The 22,297-nt window shown below is 50.4% G+C and overlaps 1 protein-coding gene across 2 annotated transcripts; it reads right to left on the reverse strand.

Moving 5' to 3' along the window:
* Positions 1-1,838: 1,838 nt before the first annotated feature.
* On the reverse strand, positions 1,839-21,914 carry GCC1 (GRIP and coiled-coil domain containing 1). 2 transcript variants are annotated; one of them, XM_078598693.1, is made up of 13 exons: positions 21,874-21,914; positions 19,424-19,745; positions 18,063-18,293; positions 16,949-17,067; positions 16,168-16,296; positions 15,166-15,276; positions 14,079-14,279; positions 12,254-12,596; positions 11,336-11,739; positions 9,225-9,487; positions 8,179-8,301; positions 6,825-6,927; positions 1,839-6,468 (listed from the first exon to the last, which is right to left on the reverse strand). In XM_078598693.1, exons 2-13 carry the CDS (start codon positions 19,683-19,685, stop codon positions 6,262-6,264), a joined length of 2,496 nt encoding a protein of 831 aa, XP_078454819.1. In that variant the 5' UTR covers positions 19,686-19,745; positions 21,874-21,914; the 3' UTR covers positions 1,839-6,261. The 2 variants fall into 2 exon arrangements, with proteins under 2 accessions (XP_078454819.1, XP_078454820.1); XM_078598694.1 differs by having other exon boundaries at positions 21,436-21,909.
* Between the last annotated feature and the right edge of the window lie 383 nt (positions 21,915-22,297).

Genomic DNA, 22,297 nt, shown 5'->3' on the forward strand with positions numbered 1-22,297 from the left:
GGCAGCGGTTCGAAGTAGAGTTGAGCTATCCAATGATTTAAGTCGGCCCCCATTACTTGACCAATCGGATGACACGAAAATAGTTTGGAGAAAACGAGTGTCACGTCTGTTGCCACGTGTGCCGCTGGACGGCAGGTGATGGGCAGGGCGAGGTTATTGGCATCGTCAGCCGACGTCACGCTGGGCGTGGCTTGTAGGGGGTTTCCTGCCTTCAGGGGATGGGATGTGGGGTAGACACCAATGTTAAATGGGCCCGAGTAATCGGTCACAAAAAAGCAATCTATCAGTTTTTCGCAAATGTATCGACTAAACGTCCCAGCGCTAGTATCGAGGCGTGCACGCTCGTGAGAACGTCGGACAGCTTGAGTATTTGTCAAATGTGGATGTTCTGGGCCCTTTGTTTCCTCCAAAGTCAAACAACCCAAGCAGCATCCTCCTGAAAATGTCTCGAGACTCCAGTTTTCTTGTGCAAACAAGTAATAATGATCTTCTTGGTTCTTTCGGTAAGGTCACGTAGAAGGGAAACAATAAAAGAATAAAAATAAAGCATAATAAAATAAAACATAAAATTGTATTTTGTTTTCTTTTTAAACATAACATTTTATTTTGTTTTCTTTTTTTATTTCCCTTCTACGTGACTTTACCGAAAGAACCAAGAAGATGAATCCCTGCAGTCACGAAAGCTTTAAATCGAAAAGTAATAATGATCATTATTATCGCTTTATAACTCTACATAGAATATGGAGCCATCATATTCCCCCCCCCCCACAATACGTTTTTGTTAAATTTGCCACGAGAAGTGCAACTGTTTTCATTCACGACGAATGTTGGTTCGAGCAGCTGTAGAGAAAGTCGCGACGATGGTAGAATACGGCCAAGCGGGCAGCGTGCGCGAATTGAGAACTTGTGCTCGAGATTGAGCAAAACCCACGTTCCGATCCAGCCTCTTGTTGTTACTGCCGAGATTCACCTGGCAGGCTGTCGGGCCGCTTGGCCCCGAAACGAAATACTCCACCGCTGCTCGGCGAAGGAGTTGAAGCGGCCGGGTGCGGTGCTGGTCACCCGTCACTTTGTGCCGAGCCGAGAAGCGAATTCCGTTAGCGGTCCGTGCCCATGCGGTGGTTGTCGTTGTTGACGTGACGTTGCTAAATTAAAGGCACGTTAACAACGCGTCGCTGAACAATTTGACCGCCACGCAAGGCTTAAAGCATATACGCCTGTGATAAACATTGCAATATCGTTAAGTCCCGATTTAAAGCTTTCGTGACTGCAGGGATTCATCTTCTTGGTTCTTTCGGTAAAGTCACGTAGAAGGGAAATAATAAAGTAATAAATTAAATAAATAATACTTTTTTGACTTTATTATTTCCCTTCTACGTGACTTTACCGAAAGAACCAAGAAGATCGTTAAGTCCCTTAACGCCACTGTGTGTCAAGATACAGCGGTACAGGCGATTATGTCAAAGGGTGTAGGTGGGGTAATAATAATCATCATCATGAAAAGTTAAATCGCTTTACAAAAAGTAAGGCAATTCAGACTAGTGTTTCTTCTATCGTGCAATTGTGTAAAGTAGTAATGACAGGTTTCACCAATCACGCCTGTTGTGTATTTCCAGTCTAACAAAATCGGTCTTTAGCCACCAACTACCTAACACTCGCACTCTATATGTGTGTATGTATGTATACATGTACTTGTGCGTCACATGTTAGTTTGTGAAGTACGTAATGTCTCCACGCCGTTGGCAATTGCTGCTGTGGCAAGCCTGGTTATATTCACAAAGCACCGAATTGTTCATCTTGACTGCTTAAGTCTACAAGCAGCGCATTCATAACACATATGACTTTGTCGAGTTTTATTATAGATTTAAAAACCGGCGATATATCCTCGTACGAAAACATCGTTACATACTTGTGAAATTAACATCAAGACGCAGTTTCATTATTCCACTTTTAATCATAAAAGCCACTGCATGTATCAACATAATTCCATGACTGTTCTGAGTACAGATTCAGAGGCTCAAGACGGATGCATTTACAACAATGCACTTGAAGGTTGGCTGTTTGTATTTTACCGAAGGCTGTGAATAGAAGGTGGCAGTGCGCTTAAGAGGTACGAATGTGTTTCTTAATGACTTCGAATGGAACATCACTGTCACAGCTAACACTTGGGACAATGTATGAATCAAGCGGAACCGGTGAACACACCCACAGATGAGGCAAGGTTCCCTTTAAGAGAACGAGTGTCGGAAGGCAATTGTGAAAACTCGCCGATGGACATGGGTTTATCAGAAGAAACTCTTGACATGTCTAGAGTAATCAAATGACAGAGAGTTTCTTTTTGCGTCGACAAAGTCGGTTCTGTGGTTGTTAACTAGCCACGGAAAAAGCCAGACAACGGTTACTCTTTGAGCGCTGTGCGGTGGAGCTTTAATAACGGGAGAAGCAAATGTTGCGCTGAGTCTGGACACAAATAAAGCACGTGCTGTACATTTACCGAGTCGCGCCTAATGTGTGGTGTGTGGCGAAGGCGATGTGGTGCCGAGATGTTAACTCCCTCGCCTGGTAGGTCGTGGGTTCGATCCTGACTCTGATGCCGGTATATTTGCAGTTTGCATGTTCTCCACGTGGTCGTGTGGATTTTTCTCAGGGTCCTTCGGTTTTTCCCTCCACATTTAGAAACATGCGTTTACAAGATTTGGCTACCATAAGTGCGCACGTGATAAGCCACTTCATTTATGGTCAGGTCGCTTCTGAAAAAGAGCTACATAGCTCAATGGGCCACAGTTGTGCCTTTTGAAGAGTTAATTACAGAATGTTGGATCTGGTCCCTTAACCTTGGAGTAAAAAAAAAAAGTCTCTTGTCATTGACGAACACAAAGCATGGTCTGACACTCATGAAAAACACACGTGTGTGGATTCTTGAGTGCTCCCCTTTGGTGGAAATAGCATTCCTCCAACGTACATTAAAACATACTCGAAGGAATCCGCCTAACATCTCAATCAAGGTCCTCCTGGAAGTTCTGAAGACTCATCGAGGCTTTTCTGATTTTTTTTATTCAACTATTTCAAAAAACATAAAGTTTTTTCTGAATCAACTAATCAAGATTTGTTGATTCTGAAAATATGGGCAGCATGTGCCAACTGTTGGCCTAAAACTAACAATCGCTGACCCGACCGTAGTTCAGCGTTAAATAGGAAGAAAGTTGTAAAGTTAAGGTTTTGAAATGCAAGGTTCATACACACACGTGCATGACATTAACGGTCAAAACCTCTTGTGTTTTACAACAATGCAGAAGTTTGAGCACTGTGCTCCAATCATGACCACCTGGGTCAAATTCCTGGCCACACACGACCCTGGTGACAATTTCTATCAAACCCTGGCCTCTCGGCTTCCTCGTGGCCAACTTGATCTAAAAGAAGTTCTCTCGACAAGTGTGGACATCATGGGACCTCTTTTGCCAGTACCAAAATATACTAATAGGGGTTTTCCCCTTTTTTCTGGCAACAAAACTGATACCTTTTGCAAGGAATCATGCTTACATTAACCACAATACTTGCAGTCAAATGCAAACAAAAAACAATACTCTGATAATTTATGCATTGTCTTTGAAACTGATTGGTCCACACCAGAGACAGCTTTCTTTGGCGCCTCGTCTCATATGGCGTCATCTGGTCGAACACCACATGAGACTAGGCTCCAAAGAAAGCTGTCTCTGGTGTGGACCAATCAGTTTCAAAGACAATGCAGAAATTATCAGAGTATTGTTTTTTGTTTGCATTTGACTGCAAGTATTGTGGTTAATGTAAGCATGATTCCTTGCAAAAGGTATCAGTTTTGTTGCCAGAAAAAAGGGGAAAACCCCTATAAGTGTGGACATCAGAACTTGTGGTTCTGGCTCCAACGTCAGAGCGGCCCTCAACAGATGCCCGCTAACGTTTGCCTGTCAGCGTTGTGCGTGTGTACAACGCATGCAGTTTCAAGATTAGTTTGCAGTTTTATACGCGAGGTGTTAACCCCGATGTAATAACATGGGGTGTGAAACTCTAATGCATTACAACTGAACAGATGCTTATTTCCAATGATACATTTACAAAGTGTAAACTTGGGTCACGTAAAAAACATTTCTATGCTGGCATGAAAATGTGCTAAACACTTTTTCTCCACACCGTTGCTCTTGTCTGTCCGGAATATATTACGACTATTCTCTGTGGTATCAGCTGCGTGTGTGAACTATCGTGAGATTTGGTTGAGTACGTGTAACATGAATGTGTGCGAGTGTAAACTGGCCTTGTATTCTTGTGTGCGTGCATCCACGTGTGCATATGCATGTGTTGATGTGCGTGCCTTTTGGGCAGCGGTGGTGCAGTGATGTGAGCAATGAAATATTAACCAGACGATCTGCATGCCATTCCCAGCCGGGGATAACATCAGTGGCAAATGGTGTCTGGGCCTCCCCGAAATTGAATCGATACTAAATGAGTATATGATGCAATGTGCATACACAGCACCAGGATGACAAAGTTGGCAAATATGTTATGCTAGAGGCACATCTGCTTCTTGCACTATGGGTACTCATAACAGCACTTACCCCAACAGTGTAGTTATAAAAGTGGATCTTTGTGTGTCTCAGAGCGATTGCGTGCATGTGTGTCTATGCTTGCAAAACGTGGAGCCATTTAAAGCAACATCTATGCCGGTTTGGAACATTCAGGCTGGCCTGCCTACGATCCATCCTGGGTTTAACCACACTGCATTGTGCGAGGAGCTCAAAGATCTAGACACAGTCCCATCAGTGAGCTCCTCTGGCAAGCGAGGATGCATTAGCTGGGTCATGTTGCCTGCATGCCCAGCCACTGAATGCCCAAGCAGCTTCTGTTTGGCCAGATAGATTGGGCTACATGGGCGTGGCACGGGCTACTGAAGAGACAGCCTGATGTGGTACAGAAGGATATGGAGGTGATTGGTCTTGCTGATGACTGATACCAGCGGTGTCAAGATCGGCCTGTGAGCGGCGTTCACAATGGGCAGAGCCCCGGGAAATTAAAACACACTAAGTTGGCACAGTCGGGAGCACAGGTGGTACATCTGCCAGTCATCTTAGTCAGTCTATCCATGGCACCAGGGTCTGTTCTGTGAATTCCTGTCGGTGAGCCTTCGACACTTCAGATGGCCTCACGGTGCACCTAGCCTGGCACAAGTTGCCGTGGTGACATCACCGCCACTTAGTGGCCACCGACCCCTTTGTGTGCTGTACCGGCCTTCATAGGTGCTCGCTAACGTTACTTGTCCCAACAGTCTGTTAAGGCTATACGGGGGATCTTCATCTTTTTTTGTGTGCATGCATAACACGTGTCTGTCCTGTGACCTTTTGACAGTGAGCCATCGACACTTCACGTGATGGCCTCACAGTGCACCGCATGCACCTAGCACAAGAGCTGTGGTCAGATCACCGTCACTTAGTGGTGAATAGCGCTCGTTTGTTTAGCACGTTGGTTTCCGCAGACACTCGTTAGCCAAGCGTAGTCTTCCGGGTTAGGCCATGAGTTAGAAAATGTTCTCGTGCTTTTTCCATGCACGATTATGGGCATCTTCAACTCCTGAAGAGAAACTCCTGAAGTTGCCCGCAGGAGGGCGGGACGAAAGCTTGAGAGAAGAAACGGTGGAGGTGCTCGTAGCGGTGCGTGGCAAAACCTTGAGAGCATTTCTGAAAGATGCTCGCGGTAGAGTGCGGCATGTACTTACGCATCTTCAGCTCCTGAAGATAGCCGCAATAGTGTGTGGCGCAAGCTTGCGAGAAGAATTTCCCAAGGTACCCAGAGCAGTGTGCGACATGTACTTGCACATCTTCAACTCCTGAAGACGTCGACTGTAGGGCCTGGCGAAATCTTGAGAGAAGAAATGCTCAAATGTTCAACATGTGGCCTGAATCACAACACCACACTTGGTTTGTTGTTGTTGTTGTTTCTGCGCTGTGAACATGTGTGCATTCACGTGCAGAAGACCATACTTGGTTTGTTGTTGTTGATCTGTGAAAACGTGTGCACTCACACGTGGAAGACCATACTCGATTTGCTGTTGCTGCTACTATGTGAACACGTGCATTCACCCACTCTTGGTTTGTTGTCGTCGTTGTTGCTGCTGCAATGTGAATGCACAAGCAGTCACGCGCGGAAGACCACACTTTGTTTGTTGTTGTTGCTATGTGAAAGAGCGAGCAATCACGCGCGCACGTGGAGACGCAACGCCGGCGCTTCCGAGCGCTACGAGTGCTTGAGCGCGACCGCCTGCCGCTCCACGGGGCTGAAGTGCAGCACAGCGGCGATGGCGTTGAGCGCATGCTGCCTCCCGCGCGCGTCGCCCAGCGTCAGGTAGCGGTAGACCACGTTCTTCAGGTACTCGAGGCTAGCACCGTCGCGGCCACGCTCACGCGCCCGCTCGTCCAGCATGGCGCGCAGGCTCTGCACCTCCTGAAGGGCGATGGGAGTAGGGAGGGGTAATGCGCGTGCACGTGTGAGAATACGATACCCAGTGTGTGCGTCTTGTGCGTTCGTGGGGAGCGATAGTGTAGCGGTTAGCGTGCTGCGCTACGAACCCGGCGACCCGAGTTCGATTCCCGCTCATGGCCAATACCAGTGACGATTATCTGAACTGGTCCTGGGCCTCCTCTAGGTTAGCTCGGCCTCAAATGAGTACTTGGTGCGATGTGTAAACATAGCCACCTCCTCTCGTGTGCCATGCAGGCATGGATAGGTGCTCGCTAACAGCACTTGCCCCAAAAGTCTGCTAGGGCTAATATTCGTGGGATATTTGTGTGAGCATTTACCTGTTGGTGCTTCTCTTGAGCCGTAGCTATCTCCTCCCTGAGAGCCCTCACACTCCTTTCCAGGTCTCTCTTCTCTCGACGCAGCGTGGCCATCTCCACCTCCCTAAAGCGCACGCACGACAAGAGTTGCTTTGCGTGGTTGCCGATGCGGTCGCGCGTTGTTGAGGGTCAAGGCGTCGGCTGCTGTGGTTGCATGTGCATCACGGTATGGATGCACATTTGGTTACGTGCAGGGCTGCATTATGGGCATTGAACTGTTCTAGGCTCCCACATCAATGCTCCTTGGCCTTCACCAACCCGAACTAACCCGTGCTACCCACACGGCATAGGGAGGGCTCTCATGTAGCAGTCGGGTTGCCAGAGGGCTGTACATGTGTGCTGTGTATGTTAACATGATTGTATGGTTTGAAGGCATGCTGCATGCTACTGGATATCAGAGCAGTGTTGATATACATGAGGTATGTGAGTGCTCGAGTTGTACAATTGCACGATGCTATGTTAGTACATGTACACATGAAGCAAGTACGTGTGATGTACAGGATGTGAATTATATAGTTGTCTGTATATATAGGTTGTAATGTGGTTTAGTAGTAAATCATTGAAGGTGGAGGAGTCTTGTGAAGGACGCTACTGGGCAGTTGGAGACAGTCACTATCCAGCAACAACGGAGGGCCAGTCATCTCAGTCAATCAACCCATGGCACCTGGGTCTGTCCCGTGGCCTCCTGCAAGCGGGCGTTCGACACTTCACATGGCCTTAACGTGCACATAGCCTGGCACAACCATCGTGGTGACGTCACCGCCACTTAGTGGCGAATGGCGGTTGTTGTTGTTACAGGTTGTAATTTGTAGCAATATCATCATGTGCGGTGTGCAACCTATAGTTGTCTATGCTTTATGCATGGTTTGTATGTGTGCTGCATGCTTCGTCAATGTTCTCAGTATATGTGGCCATGTTTCTATACGAGCTGTAAGCTAACCATGGTTGCTTACGCACCATGCATGTTCGTTGTGTATTGAGCTGCAACCCCTGTCCTGTTCCTGTGGGTGCTGTGTTCATGCCGTGTCTGTGTGTGCTGCATCCTTGCTGTGTCTGTATCTGCTGTGTCCATGTTGTGTCTGTGTGTGTGGTGCCTCTACTGTGGCTGTGGGTGCTGCATCCACGATGTGACAGTGGGTGCTGTGTCCATGCTGCGACTGCATGCTGTGTTTATGCCGTGTCTGTGTGTGCTGCATCCTTGCTGTGTCTGTATCTGCTGTGTCTGTATCTGCTGTGTCTGTGTGTGTGGTGCCTCCACTGTGGCTGTGGGTGCTGCGTCCACGATGCGACAGTGGGTGCTGTGCTGAGCTCTCACCGCCGGGACAGCTGCTCTACGTAGTGCAGCAGCATGGCCTGGCTGTGGGCCGGTAGCTCCAATGCTTCGTGCGAGAACCCTGCCGCGGACACCTCCTGCCCGTCAACACCGCCCTCCGCCGGCCTGCAGCCCAGACAATGGCCATTGAACAGCATTCACTGCTTAAAACACATCACACTTGGACAAGGTGTTCATTCCTGCTGCATTGACCTATGAGATAATTTCTCCCATAAATGAAGATATTTTATTTTTCATTTCAATTTCGTAGCACTGCCATTACGTAAGATGTCCGACTCTTGCGAATAATATCAGAGTGTTATTTAAAAAGATTGTATTTATCGTAGATTGTGTGCTTTGGTAATCCATTAACAGGCATTTACATGACTCAGTGACAATTTGTAAGAAAACAGACCTGCCTACTCTCATGACGGGCTTTTGCACGCCTGTTATCCAACCATCTGGAGAGGCAAGATCGAGGTATGATCATGGCCAAAGCCACTGATGGCAACACAACTCGCCAATGCTTTATAGCTTTGGCCAGATCCCTCAGCTGCTGTGCAGTAGACACGTGACCTCCAATGTCGGCCCTAACAGTGTCCCGGCATCTACTCCGAGGTCTTTCCCTAAGTCACTGGACGTGTGGCGACCACTCCGATTGGAGGTAACGATTGGTGAATCACGAAAATGAGTGAAACGCTCAGCTATGAAACTCTCCACTACAGCTGGACCCAGGTGAGATGTTAGGGGCGCCATGGTGGCACGATGGTAAACAGGAGGTCCTTGGGTTCAATCCCAACCATGACACCTGTATATTTGGAGTTTGCATGTTCTCTCAGTGGGCGTGTGGATTCTTCTCTGGGTCCTCCGATTTTTCCCTCCACACTTAGAGTGCCTGCTATAAATTTCCAAATGATGATGAGCCGCTTCGTTGAGCTATCATTTGTGGCCGGGTCGCTTCTGAAAAAGATCCAAATAGCTCAGTGACCTTACCTGGTAGAAAAAAATATATTTAGTAAATAGGTGCCACTGGGCCCGCGGGGCCTCACCCGTGGTTTGACGCCGTCACGTGGGGTTCGGCACGGCCCCCCGCGGCCTGCGCCGCGGCCCGGAGCGCGTGGATCTCGTGCTCGCGCTCCGCCAGCAGGGCGAGCGAGCGGTCACGCTGCCGGTGCATCTCGCTCTCCAGCGCCAGCACTCGCTCATGAAACGCCGCCTCGGCGAGGTCGCGCTCGCGCTGCCCATGCTGGCGCTCGCGAGCGCCGTCCGCGCGCAGCTCCTCCACCTCCCGCCGATGCCGCCCCACTAGCTCCTGTGGAGGCACGGGGAGGTGAGCTTCACGGTGTGTTTATGTGTGTGTGTACGTGTGTGTGTGTGTGTAGGGGAGCGGTAGTGTAGCGGTTAGCGAGCTACACTACGAACCTGGCGACCCGGGTTCGATTCCCGCTCACGGCAAACACCGGTGACGATTATCTGAACCGGTCCTGGGCCTCCCTTAGGTCGACTCAGCCTCAAATGAGTACCTGGTGCGGTGTGTAAACATCGCCGCTAGGGAGACAAAGGCGGTCGGGCGTGGTGCTGGCCACCCACCCCCTCGTGTACCGTTCCGGCCTTCATAGGTGCTCGCTAACAGCACTTGTCCCTACAGTCTGTTAAGGCTATACGGGGGATCTTTGTTGATCTTTGTGTGCATGAGAATGTGGGGAGTGGTAGCGTAGCGGTTGGCGCGCTGCGCTATTAACCTGGCGACACAAGTTCGATTCCTGCTCACGGCCAACACCAGTGACGATTATCTGAAACAGGTCTAAGGCCTCACTTAGGTCGGTTTGCATAGATGCTTGCAAACAGAACTTGCCCTGACAGTATGTCGAATCTACATGGGGGAATCTTTGTCTTTGGTATGGGAGTGGTGATACAATGGATCATACAAAGCACTGTGAACCTGGCGACTAGAGTAGGATTCCTGGCCAGGGCTAACATCAATGACAAGTGGTATCAGAAGTTAACCATAGCTCCCCATAGGTCAGCCAGTGGAATTTACTTCTGAAAATCACGTTACCGTGATCTTTATGTTTATGGTATGAACAAAACACCCACAACAACCGCCATTCGCCACTATGTAGCGGTGACGTCACCACGGCGCTTGTGCCAGGCTATGTGCACATTGAGGCCACATGAAGTGTCGAATGCCCGCTGGCAGGAGGTCACGGGGCAGACCCAAGTGTCATGGGTCGACTGACTGAGATGACTGGCCGATGCACCACTTGTGCCCCCTACTGTGCCAACTTGCTGTGTTTTAGTCACCCGGCGCTCCGCTTGTTGTTGTGAGCGTCGCTCCTCTGCCCAGTAGCGTCCTTCATGAGCCTCCTCCACAGAGGACGATCTTGACAACGCTGTTCCAAGTCCACTCAGCTCCACATCCTCTTGTACCACATCACTCCATCTCTTCTCTCGCCTGTGCCACGCCCATTTAGCCCCCTCTATCCGGCAGAACAAAAGCTGTTTAGGCACGAGATAGCGGGGCATGCGGGCTACATGACCCAGCCAACGCAGCCTTGCCTGCCGGAGGAGCTCACCGATGGGGACTAATCCAGCCTGGTTAATCCCAGGATGGATCGTAGGCAGGCCAGCCTAAGTTTCTAAGCGGCGAAGATGTTCCATTAGGGGGGTCCACGTTTCGCAAGCATAGAGAAGGAAGGGCATGACTGTGGCCAAGAAGACCTGAAGCTTCATGTGGAGCGTTACGCAACTGATGAAAAGATAATACCGCTCGACTGATTCGGAGTGAGACCTCTGCTGTCAAACCGGAGCCGGTCATGAGCACAATGCCCAGGTATGGGAAACTCTACACTCTCTCCAAAACTGCCCCATCGCCAAATGGGAGTTGTGGGGGTGGAGTGTATGATGGTAAAAAATACCCAGACAGGTGCTTAGTTTTGGTGGGGCTGATGGTAAGGCCCCACCTCTTAGTGGTACGCTCCAGGTTCAGCTGCAGCGCCTCCAACTCCTCCTCTGAGTAAGCAGCAATGACCAAATCATCGGCATACATAACATAAGTTGACCAGTAGGGAGCCATCCCTTGACTGCACCACCATGACCCCCCCTGATTAGAGATTTGACGTGGTGAAGTCGGCGCCTGCACCCACCCACCCACCCCTACCTGGCAGTGAGAGCGCAGGGCGGCGTACCGCTCGCTCAGCTCCGCCAGCTGCCGCCCCAGCTCGGCGACCTCGCTCTTGTCACCGAGAGAGCGGCCCCAGCCGCGCGTCGAGGTGCCGCGCAGCCTCCGCGCCGCCTCCTGGAGGCCCAGGACGGACGCCTTCTCGCAGTCGGTGAGCGGGTGCTGCATGGCGTCGTCGGCGTCGTTGTTGGCGTCCTCGTCGTCAGCGCTGCCGCCGCCGTCATCGCCGTCGACGCTTTTCATGCCGGTGTTGGCGGCGCGGTCGTGGCCGCGTGCCGACGCGAGGAGGGCCTGCACCCTGGCGAGCTCCTGCTCCAGCGAGGCGACGTCCGGGTGCCGCGCGGATTGTGCCCCTCCGTGGCCAACAGCTTTCAACGCCCGTCCTGCAGCGGGGAAACAGCCCCTTTGAGCCGGAATTGAGGGGGCCGTTTGGCTCAGATGACAAGAGCACCGGGCTGGCACCACTGAGATCCTGGGTTTAAAGCTAGGCAGCCACCCATAATTAAACCAGATTCTCAACCGTAAAAAGTTGATGGTCTTAGCCGAATCAGCAACAAGTACGCAAAAAAATACATTTTGGGTTTTGACATAGATTGATAAAGTTCCAGCTCTGAGAATTGACAATATTGGTTTGACTGTCATGTGACAAACATCTATAACGGAAGGCACACAGAAACGTGCAACCACGGGGAGAACATGCAAACTCCAAAATACAGGCGTCAGGGTTAGGATCGAACCCACGACCTCCTGTATATGAGGCGAGGTAATTAACACCTCGCCCCCATGGCTCCCACTTCCGAAATCTCATTAAATCTGGTGCATTCGCGATCATTTGGTTATAGCCCTGGAAGCACAATAAGACCAGAAACAATACCACAGTAAACAATTCACCCGAACCTGAACCGAGCAACGATCCATCGGCATCAGTCGACGAAATGTCCGCAGAACCTCCAGTGGACGACGCTGCAGGCTCCTCCGCCTTCACTCCACACGCGGGCTCGGCATCACGGAGCGACGCGCTGCCGCTAGTGCTGGCGAGCGCGGCAGCGAGGGCAGCGTTCTGCTGCGCCAGGCGAGAGACGGAGTCGCGCAGGCGGGCGGCCGTCTCCTGGTCGCGCTGGCGCTCGCGCGCCGTCGCACCCAGCGCCGCCGAGATCTCGCCGATCCGCTCCTCCAGTCCCGCGGCGCGCTCCTCGCTGCACCCGGCACGCGCCCGCAGCGCGGCCTCGGCCTCCAGCGCCTGCAGCAGAGGTCGCAAACGGGTTTTGATTCCTTACCCGTACCCGGCCGCACCAGGGTCGCAAACGGGTACCCGTACCCTACCCGATACCCGGCTACCCGTACCCGGCTGGGTATCGGGTACGGGTACCCGATTGCGACCTCTGGGATGAAGCCATGTTGCAGGCGTGGGTTGGTTGATTCTAGGAACTTGAATTGTGAGAAGAGACAAGACGTTGGGAAATGAGTGACAAACGGTCACTCACCAGTGACTCACGGCCTACCCGTACCCGGCCGCACCAGGGTCGCAAACGGGTACCCGTACCCGGCCGGGTACGGGTAGCCGGGTATCGGGTAGGGTACGGGTATCGGGTACCCGATTGCGACCTCTGGCCTGCAGCCACCACCAGGGGAATACGAGAGCATGAGAGCACCAAATAGACGCATTTGTTTTGAAAAACAAAAATGCAATGCAAAACAAAAGATTTTACTGTATGTATGTATATCGAATTTACTTTGTACCGTACGTAACCAACCATGCTAATCGGTCAAGCGTCGAAATGTGACCTGCAGTGTAAATGGCAACACCGCAGGTCACGCGTAGCGGGATAAAGTGTGGGTACTCCCACCTCTTCCAAAATGTCTAGCCAGGGTGGAAGAGTTGGCCAAAAATACCCTGTAGAGGAGCTCTCTGTAGCTCCCTGTGTCGTGAGCAAGACATTTCAAGGCTGCAAACTTAACAATACGCGACTGCATCTCATAACTTTCGTTGCCCAGTGGACGTGTTTGTGGATGCCCCCTTCAAGATTCAAGTTTGTTTAGTTTAACCAGTTGAGAACTTAGGAGAACAGGATAATCTCATTTGCAAGAGTGACACGGGGCATGAAGACTACTAGTACGAGGCATTGATTGTTATGCATAATCCCAATTATGCAGTAATTTCTACATAATTTTCTAATTTGGCAAAGTTGGACCCTGACACTGGCACACAATGACCTACTCTTGTCAGGGGATCTTTCATGTCCAGTGTGAATTGGATGGTGATTATTATTATTATTACGGTTCCTACAACCGCAGTAAAAATCAGAGCAGCCTGCTGGATTTGAACCTCGACTACAAGCGGCCAATGCACGACCACGGGGCCATGTCATCGCTCATTCGTCGATTAGTTATTGTGCAGGATATGACAAAAGTTTGTATTTTACAGGCCACACATCCTCGGTAACGTGCCCTGTGATGTATATTATGAGTTACAAGCTTCATTAATTAGAAATAAGACCAGGCATGACTCCATGCTCTGACGTGACATTAACCCTCTGAGCCACCCAGCTACTCTGTAGATTCCGGTTTTAGCCGACATACAAAAAAATACTTAACATGTAATTGATCAACCATCCTAAGCAGGACCCTCCTGAGAGAGTCTTGAGACTGATGAGGCTCTCTTGGACCAATGAATGAAGCTCTACTGTGGTTCGCGTTTGTTCCACATGCGGCCGGCTGGTACCTGAGTCGCTTGCAGTTGCAGCTGCGCTCCAAAGCGGGCGGCCTCCTCTCCCGCCTGTTTGCGCGCCCGCTCCTCGGCGGACACGGCGCGTCTCAGCTGCTCCTCGGACTGCGTGAGCTGCGCCCGCGTGGCCTCCAGCTCCCGCTCGAGCCGTGAGAGAGTGGCTCGGTGTGACGCCACCTCCTCCGAGCCCACGCTCGCCTGCGTAGCGGGCGCACATCCGGATAAACGCCCAGGAATTTGTTCGAGCAATAACTACGACGGTTACGGTTGACCGACAGAGGGTCGTAACGCAGAGAGGTCCGCGTCCATCTCGATCTGGCATAGCCAGGGGTGATTGAGGCCTGCTCGCTGGACACGCTTCAAATCGCCACTTGGCATCACTCCGCACCTTGACGTGACACCTAGCCGTAGGGGGGGGGACATGGATTGGCATGTCAACCGGCGTTGGCAAACACACGGCCACTTACCAAGTAGAATGACACGTGCCTTTAACCCAGCACTTCGGTGACATAGGTTGATGGAAATGTAGATTTGCACAACAGCCAACAGTGCTGGGCTACAAGGTGGTCAGGAGACATCAGTACAGCAAATGAGTTTGTCAATCCATCTGTGTGGACCCTCGAGTGTTGTCCATCCATATGCATGGTGGTCTTTCTCCAAATACTCAAATCAGCACAAGGCAGTGCTCATCTCCAGTGATTAAACTGATCCAAAATTCAGTCGCAGATCAAATTAACATACGAGTTTTGGCCAAATACTCCGATACAGGATGGCCTATTCTTGCAAATGACATTACAGGGTTTTTAATTGACACTTTTAAGCATAAAATAGGCTTCGTTAAATTCCCTTTACAGCTAAAAGCAAAAGTGACTCCCTGCTCAGTCAAGCAATCTGGCGGTGCGCATCCCCACTGGCTGTCCTGATGCAGCGATGGGAATTCCACGTAACTACCAGGGCCAGACACATGACAGTAAAACCACCATTGAGTGTTACTCACGCTATCGACTCCCGGAGGGCTGGCGAGTCAAGTCAGGGACCGCTACTCAGAACGGGCAGCACGGGGAATCGAACCGTCGGTTCGCACCTGTGCGGACTTGGCCTCTTCAAGGGCGGCCTCCTTGTTGTTGGAGCGGGCACGCTCCTCCGCCAGAAGCCTCTGCAGCTCGCGAAGCATGGCGCCATGGTCAGCCTGCTCCTGAAGACCGCACGCAGCAAACAGCACAGCACACAGCGACGTCAGCATAGCACTGGGGTAGCGGCGCCGCCACACTTAAGAATGGTTCCCAGCAGTTACTGGTTAGATAACAGGAAGAATGCATGAACTTAACCCCACACTTCATCACGCATACGAGTTCTGCTACACTATGGTTATATTACCATCTACGCAATTGCAGGCTACTGATTCAGTACGAAGCGTACTATACTCTTAGGTTTTTTCGGGAAAGTCACATAGGTAAAAATTTTAATTAATAAAAGTAAAGTAAATAAAAAAATTCCTAGCAGCAGCCTCAGCCGCACCAACTTCACAATAATAATACAAAACTCCGATCCAGGTGCCTACCTTGGCTCCTCCCCCTCTCAACCAGTATATATACAAGGACGGGTCTCTTAGAATTTCTCTTACTTGATACAGCAATCATGCTGTGACGGTTCCACCTGAAGACGGAAGCTTGTGTTGCCTCCGAAAAGTCGTGATTTGAATTTTACTTTTATTAATTTTAATTTTTACCTACGTGACTTTACCGAAAAAAACCTAAGAGTATGAATCCTTGCAGTCACGAAAGCTTCAAATCTAGAACGAAGCGTACTGTTCGAGCGCTACTGTCTACTCAAAGGTTCTGTCATCAGGACAATCAGCAGTTATGTCACCTTGCTGAAGGGAGTTCAATGGGGGCTCAAAAATACCGTGAAGCTTTTGTGAGCGTCTCTTCGCCATATCTAAAAACTCCTGGGGGTGTCTGGACATCCCCTACTGCCGCACGGGAGGCTGTGCCCCTGACTCTGACGGGCAAGAGGCATCTCGCACAGCGCCCTTCACAATTCGCTCGCACCCGAAACGAATGCGGCAGCCGTCCCTCGCACGAACCTGCTCCCTCTCCCGCTGTTGAGCCAGCACGCGGGCGCGAGCCTCGGCAAGCTGCTCGGCGAGCCTCCGCGCCTCGTTCGCCTGCCGCGCACGCTCCTCCTCCGCCCGCCCGCTCGCATCTTCCATCTCCTGCACACGCAGAGGCGCAGCCGACAGAGAAAGTCAAAGTGGTTCCCACGTCAAGCTAAACAACGTGGAAGGATCCGTTTCAAAGCCTACAGGGTGCTAACTGCAGTCAAGTGCCAGCACGAATTGTCATACAGCAAAAGTCAACCGATTTCAGGGGAAAGTTCGTACTTAACTCCGCCAAATACAGTTCAGGGCTTGGAATAATTTGTCTGCTCGGATTGCATTGAAGATGGGGTGATGTTATGCACTCCTACACGCACTGTGAATTAGAAATTGTATGTTCCTATGGTGATGGCGAGTCTGTTCGTGGAACAACCACTTTTCACTCACTAAAATGTGGTGCCCAATGATATCGTGAGATTAATGGATTTTCAAACCTCCAACTGGGATTTTCTAATGTGAATCGTGAATGTGAATGGCGGTCCAACTATTACGTTACACAGCCAGATAATTGTTAAACGATGCGAAATGATCAAATAAAGTCTTAACTAGAATGATGTATCATAATATGTGACCAACTGCTTTACAAAATTACATGCGAATGGATGCGATAACAAGGGTGAAGGAGTTGGAATGAAATGAAGATTGCTGTCGTTAATCTACCCGCGCGAGGTCACATTGACATCATGTCCTTTCGGCTTCCGTCTCTGACCTGGCGCAAGCGTCTCTTCTCAGCCTGGTAGGCGGCCTCCATGCGAGACTTCTCCTGTGTGACCGTGGCCAGTGCGGATGTCAGAGTGGTCAGATGCGACTGCTCTAACTCGCCAGCGCCTACGATTGCACACAGACATACGAAACAGACCAATAATAGTGACGGAATAGTTTGAGTTCCCCGATGCGTTTTTGGGTTGTACCGCGTGTTGTTCGGCATGACATCCGACATTTCGCTCCACCTACTGGGAGCTTCTAAATATTCAGTTACTGGAGAAACATCATAAAGTTTAAAATATCTACACTTAGTCAAAGCTGGTTGCCTGGATACAAACCCTGAATATCAATGGTGCCAAACCAGTGGAGGTGGTTTGCACAGCCCGGATTCTAATCTGGGTTGCTCGGCTCATAGTGCAGTGCATCAATCATGACGTAATCACCCACACATACAGACGAAGATCTCCTATACAGCCAGGCAGAAAGTTTAGAGCAAGCGCTGTTAACGAGCACTTCAGGCCAACATAGCACATGATGTGGTGGTGGTGGTGGCCAGCTTTTTTGTGATGTTCACACACCATGAGCGTAGGTGTAAGTGCCCCCAAGTGGCCGTCCATAAATGACATCACACGATTTTTGACCCCCCCCCCTCGTCACGCGGCGTCACAAAAAGTCAGACCCCCCCCCCTAAAATATGACGTCACAAAGCTCTGCCCCCCCCCCAAAAAAAAAACATGCTTCAAATCGCTTTAAACTATTGTCATTGTAGTGCGTATTTTATGTGGCACTGCACTCTAATGTTGTAGAAGAAAACATTTATTAAAAAGTCTATTAATTAAGTACAACGTGTTGTCCATATTTATTTAAAGTTGTGCATTTTGATGTGACGTCACATTTCTCAAACCTCCCCTAGTCACACATCATCACAAATGTATGACCACCCCCCCCCCCCCCCCAGGTGCGTGACATCATTTATGGACGGCACCTAACATCTCCAGATACCAATTTTGGCTAAAATTTTTACCGGTGTCAACAAGCTCAACATACACTGTAAAAGCCACTACCCAACCACAAACGCGCGCACACACACACACACCAATATGCAAATTCACACTCACGAGTATCATCATTTTCTTCATTCCCAGAGCCCACGGACTCTTCCTTTCCATTGGTCCTTTCGCCACCTCTGTCCACGGACGTGCTCGATTCCGAAGCTCCACCCGCACAGGAGGCTTCTCCCAGACCCGTGGTGCTGCCGTCCGTGCCGCAGCTCGCCCCCGTCTCCCCACTGTCACCCGTCTCGGTGCTCCCGTCGCTTCGCACCGACAGCCCGTCCTCGCTGCCCGCGTCTGTTGGTCAGGAGTCAGGACGGCAACTTTAACGTCTGTGATTTGACCCCCACCCCCCCCCACCCCCCCCCCCGAGAGCCAAGACTTATGACGGAGTGGCAGCCAAAGAATATAACGTATCTCAGAGAATGTCGACCATTAAGATGGAGCAATGGTGCGAGGTGATTACAATGTAGACTTGTGAGAGATGGCAATGGTTTGGGAAGGTTTTCATCCAGTAGCGGATTAATCCTGGCAGACGATGATGATTATTTGACCATTAAGAGTTTGTCTTTTGAAAAGGAGACTTCAAGTAATTACAATTTGCATAAAGACGGATTATTATAGTATGATACAATTTTGTCTGTTTATATGAAGTATGAGATTTAGCCAAGGACACTGGGCTACATGATGTTACTGGGATTATTGTTCTTTTGTTTCCACCACCCTATTATATTCCAATTGTGCAAATGGAGTATTGTCACCAGAAGAAGGAATTCCAGTTGGACCACTGACAAAGAGCACAGCAACACCATGTAATGTGATTTAATGGCCCCAGAAGATTGTCACGGATTCATTTCTGAAGTCACTTTATCCACACTCGGGGTACACTTTTATTTGTCGCATGCCAGTCAAATGAGATTTTGAGTCCTCAGTGCTATAGTACACCAAAGGGAAAACTAAATTTAGCATGAAGCTTTCTTGTATTGTCATGCATGAATGGGAAGCATTGACTCACTACACTTGATAAGCTGATTTTATCTAAGATGAAAATGAGATTCGTATCTCAGCAATCCTGGTGTGGTGTTCTCACATGGGATTAGCAATCTAAGTCACAAGGCTCCTTCAACATTACAGGCCCTTGTATGCAAATACTCTTCTGTAATGATTCTTGGTAAAATGTCCAGATGGCTATAGAAACCACGCCATCAACTCCATACAGACTGGCTCTAAGAGTGAGTGTCCTAACCACTAAACCACAGATTTTATTGGAAGGATTTAAATATGAATCTCGGCACTGTGGTGATGAGCACTGCATCTCGCCGCTTTAATGTTCTGACGGCATAGCAAGCAAACCTGCTTCCGTCTGCATATGCAGACCACATGCAACCTAACGTTTGGACTTACGTAAGGGAAACGGACGCACTTACTGAAGGGAGCCGAGGGCGCTTGGGAGCGCTGGCGAGCGCGCTGGGAAGCGCTGAGTGCTGTGAGCGATGCCTCCAGCGCCTCCTTCTCTTTCGCCAGGCCGCGGTAGGCACGCACCACATCACGCAGCCGTGTCTGGTAGCGCTCCAGCTGCCCCCGTTGGTTGTCGACCAGCTCCTGCAGCTGGCGTCGGTTCATCGGAGCTGCACCACCTCCCGTGCCGCCCCCAGAACCCCCGACCAGGCTGGCCGCCAGCTTGTCCATCCTGACCCGCTGGCGCCTGGCAGCCAAGCTGACGAAACCAGGCACTCTTCACTGCTTTATCTGTGAGAGGAAAAAGGGTTCGCTTGTGACCTAAGATGCTGAAACAAAAGTGGTGACGCTGCCTCACTAGCCGTTTGGCTGAGCTGTGCCACACAAAGCCTTGCTCTGACACTCTGCCAGTTTACAGCATTCTGTGCAAAATTCCACAGTATTTTATTTGTAAATATGAAACACAGCATTAACTCTCACCCTCACGTGCCATCCAGTGTCAACTGCCATCCACGAACCAATCGCCAACTTCTTTACCTTACAGGACAATGTGGTGACATTCTCAAACGAACCCATATGTCCCTTCCGCCTAAACTACATAGCGTTTGGTCAGCATTGCTCTCTTCACAGTTAGAGAACCAAGAACAAGATCTTGCCACTACTGCCACTGCAATACTTGCACCCGTATGACCAGTCTCATCTTGGTGTACGTGACCAAGGGAACATTTTCACGCGAGACGTGACTTTACATGTTGACCAAAACCAATGTGCTATACTGCATCTCCTGCCAGAAAATATCCTGTTCACGGATGCAGGTGAAACACAAAGATAATTCTGGCAGACTCTTCATTGACAACCTCGCTAAACCAGTCAGTAGAACGTTTAATATGCACAGGACGTGATCTGACCATGTCCAACTATATTATCTCACAATCACAGACGAGCCCTCTTGAGGTTCAAAACCAACATACATCATAGCGTTCAAGCAAGACTTAACCTCTGCTAACCTCTGCTAACCTGTACAGTCCCACCTCTGACATTACCAACCACCTAACCCTACCTACTACCAGTAAGGCCCTTACTCTTTAGACCTTAACACGGTCTAAACGTGCAAATACTGTATACCTTTTCGCTCAGTAACAATACAAAATGTTATTACTTGCTTAAATCCGTTGTGTACAGTGTATAAATACAAATTCGCATTACAGTATATGGTTTGCATATTACATGTTGCACTTTCATACACGATTATTTACATACCATTGACAATCAGTTGCGTACAGGTACACGGCATGATTATGAACATCCTGTGCACATAGACTACACAAAGACCCCCCGGTGTAGCCTTCACAGACTGTAGGGGCAAGTGCTGTTAGCGAGTAGCACCTATGAAGGCCGGCACGGCACACGAGGAGGTGGATGGCCCGTACCACACCCGGCCGCCTTTGTCTCCCCAGTGGCGATGCTTACTACGCACCGCATAAGGTACTCGTTTGAGGGTCAGTCAACCTAGGGGAGGCCCTGGGCCGGTTCAGATAATCGTCACCGGTGTTGATAGCCATGAACAGGAATCGAACTCTGTTCCCCAGGTTTGTAGCGCAGCGCGCTAACCATTGCACCACCGCTCCCCACACGCACACACGGCGCACTAACCACTGCACCACCGCTCCCCACACACGCACACAGTGCGCTAACCACTGCACCACCGCTCCCCACACGCACAGCGCGCTAACCGCTGCACCACCGCTCCCCACACTCACGCACACAACCAGACTACTGTGCATGGGTTACAACTAACACTTCACTTAAAGTAAACATAAACACACATTCACATGAATACTGTACTACAGTACAGTACAGTATATGCATATCCCCATATATCAGACGTTACAGGCTGTGGGGCTACAACGTGGTCAGTGCAGCACAACTCCACTGTTGGTGTGTACTCCTAGGCTCCCACGTCGATGTTGCCCGCACTGACCAGCGTGGTTGAGGTACGTAGGTCAGGAAGGGCACCGCGTGTGTGCAGGCCCTCATCCAGCAGTGGAGAGATCAAAGTCTGCTGCTGCTGATGCTGCTGCTGCTACTAACGCGGTCATGGCGTGCTGTGATTTTTAGACACGCCGCATAGCACCGCCGTGCCAGTACCAAGCATGTAGAGCGCGGGGCCGAGTGGCAAATGACGGAGATTCTACATTCCAGTGCCGGGGCCAAGTACATCCCCAACACCGTCCGGCAGCCGATTTTTGACGATAACGCCGAACTTTAATGAGTCACCAGTTGACGGAAACCACTGGCATGATACACACCTGCTGAACGGTAACTGCGCGTTAAGTTTAACGTTGTATTTGTTGTTGTTGTTATGGTGAAAACCTCTAAACAGTCGAGACATTTAAAGCGGATAACGAAGCGGCGTTACCTTGAGCTGTGATAGAGGCCGACGATCGGCGTTACATTCCCTAGAGCGCATAAGGCGAGCTCGCCTTCTGATTGGTCAGAGAGGCGCGTGTCCGGCTCGGGCGTGTTACATCCGATTGGACAAGACCGAGAGACGTGACGCCTGAGTAGCCAATCAGAGCAAGGGGATCGATGATCCAGCGCGCGTGTGCACTGAGAAAAACAATGGGGGGGATTGTGGGGGGGGGACGTGGTGGGGGGTGGTTGGTGGTGGGGGGGACGTGGTGGGTGGAGGTGGGGGTGGTGGGGGGGGGACGTAGTGGGGGTGGTGGGGGGGAATGTGGTGGAGGGGTGGAGGTGGGGGGACGTGGGGGGTGGTTGGGGGTGCTGGGGAAGTGGGGGGGACGTGGTGGGGGAGGGGACGTGGTGGGGGGGACGTGGGACTG

The sequence above is a fragment of the Lampetra planeri genome, chromosome 11, assembly GCF_965212315.1.
Source record: "Lampetra planeri chromosome 11, kcLamPlan1.2.h2, whole genome shotgun sequence".
Taxonomy (NCBI): Eukaryota; Metazoa; Chordata; class Hyperoartia; order Petromyzontiformes; family Petromyzontidae; genus Lampetra; species Lampetra planeri.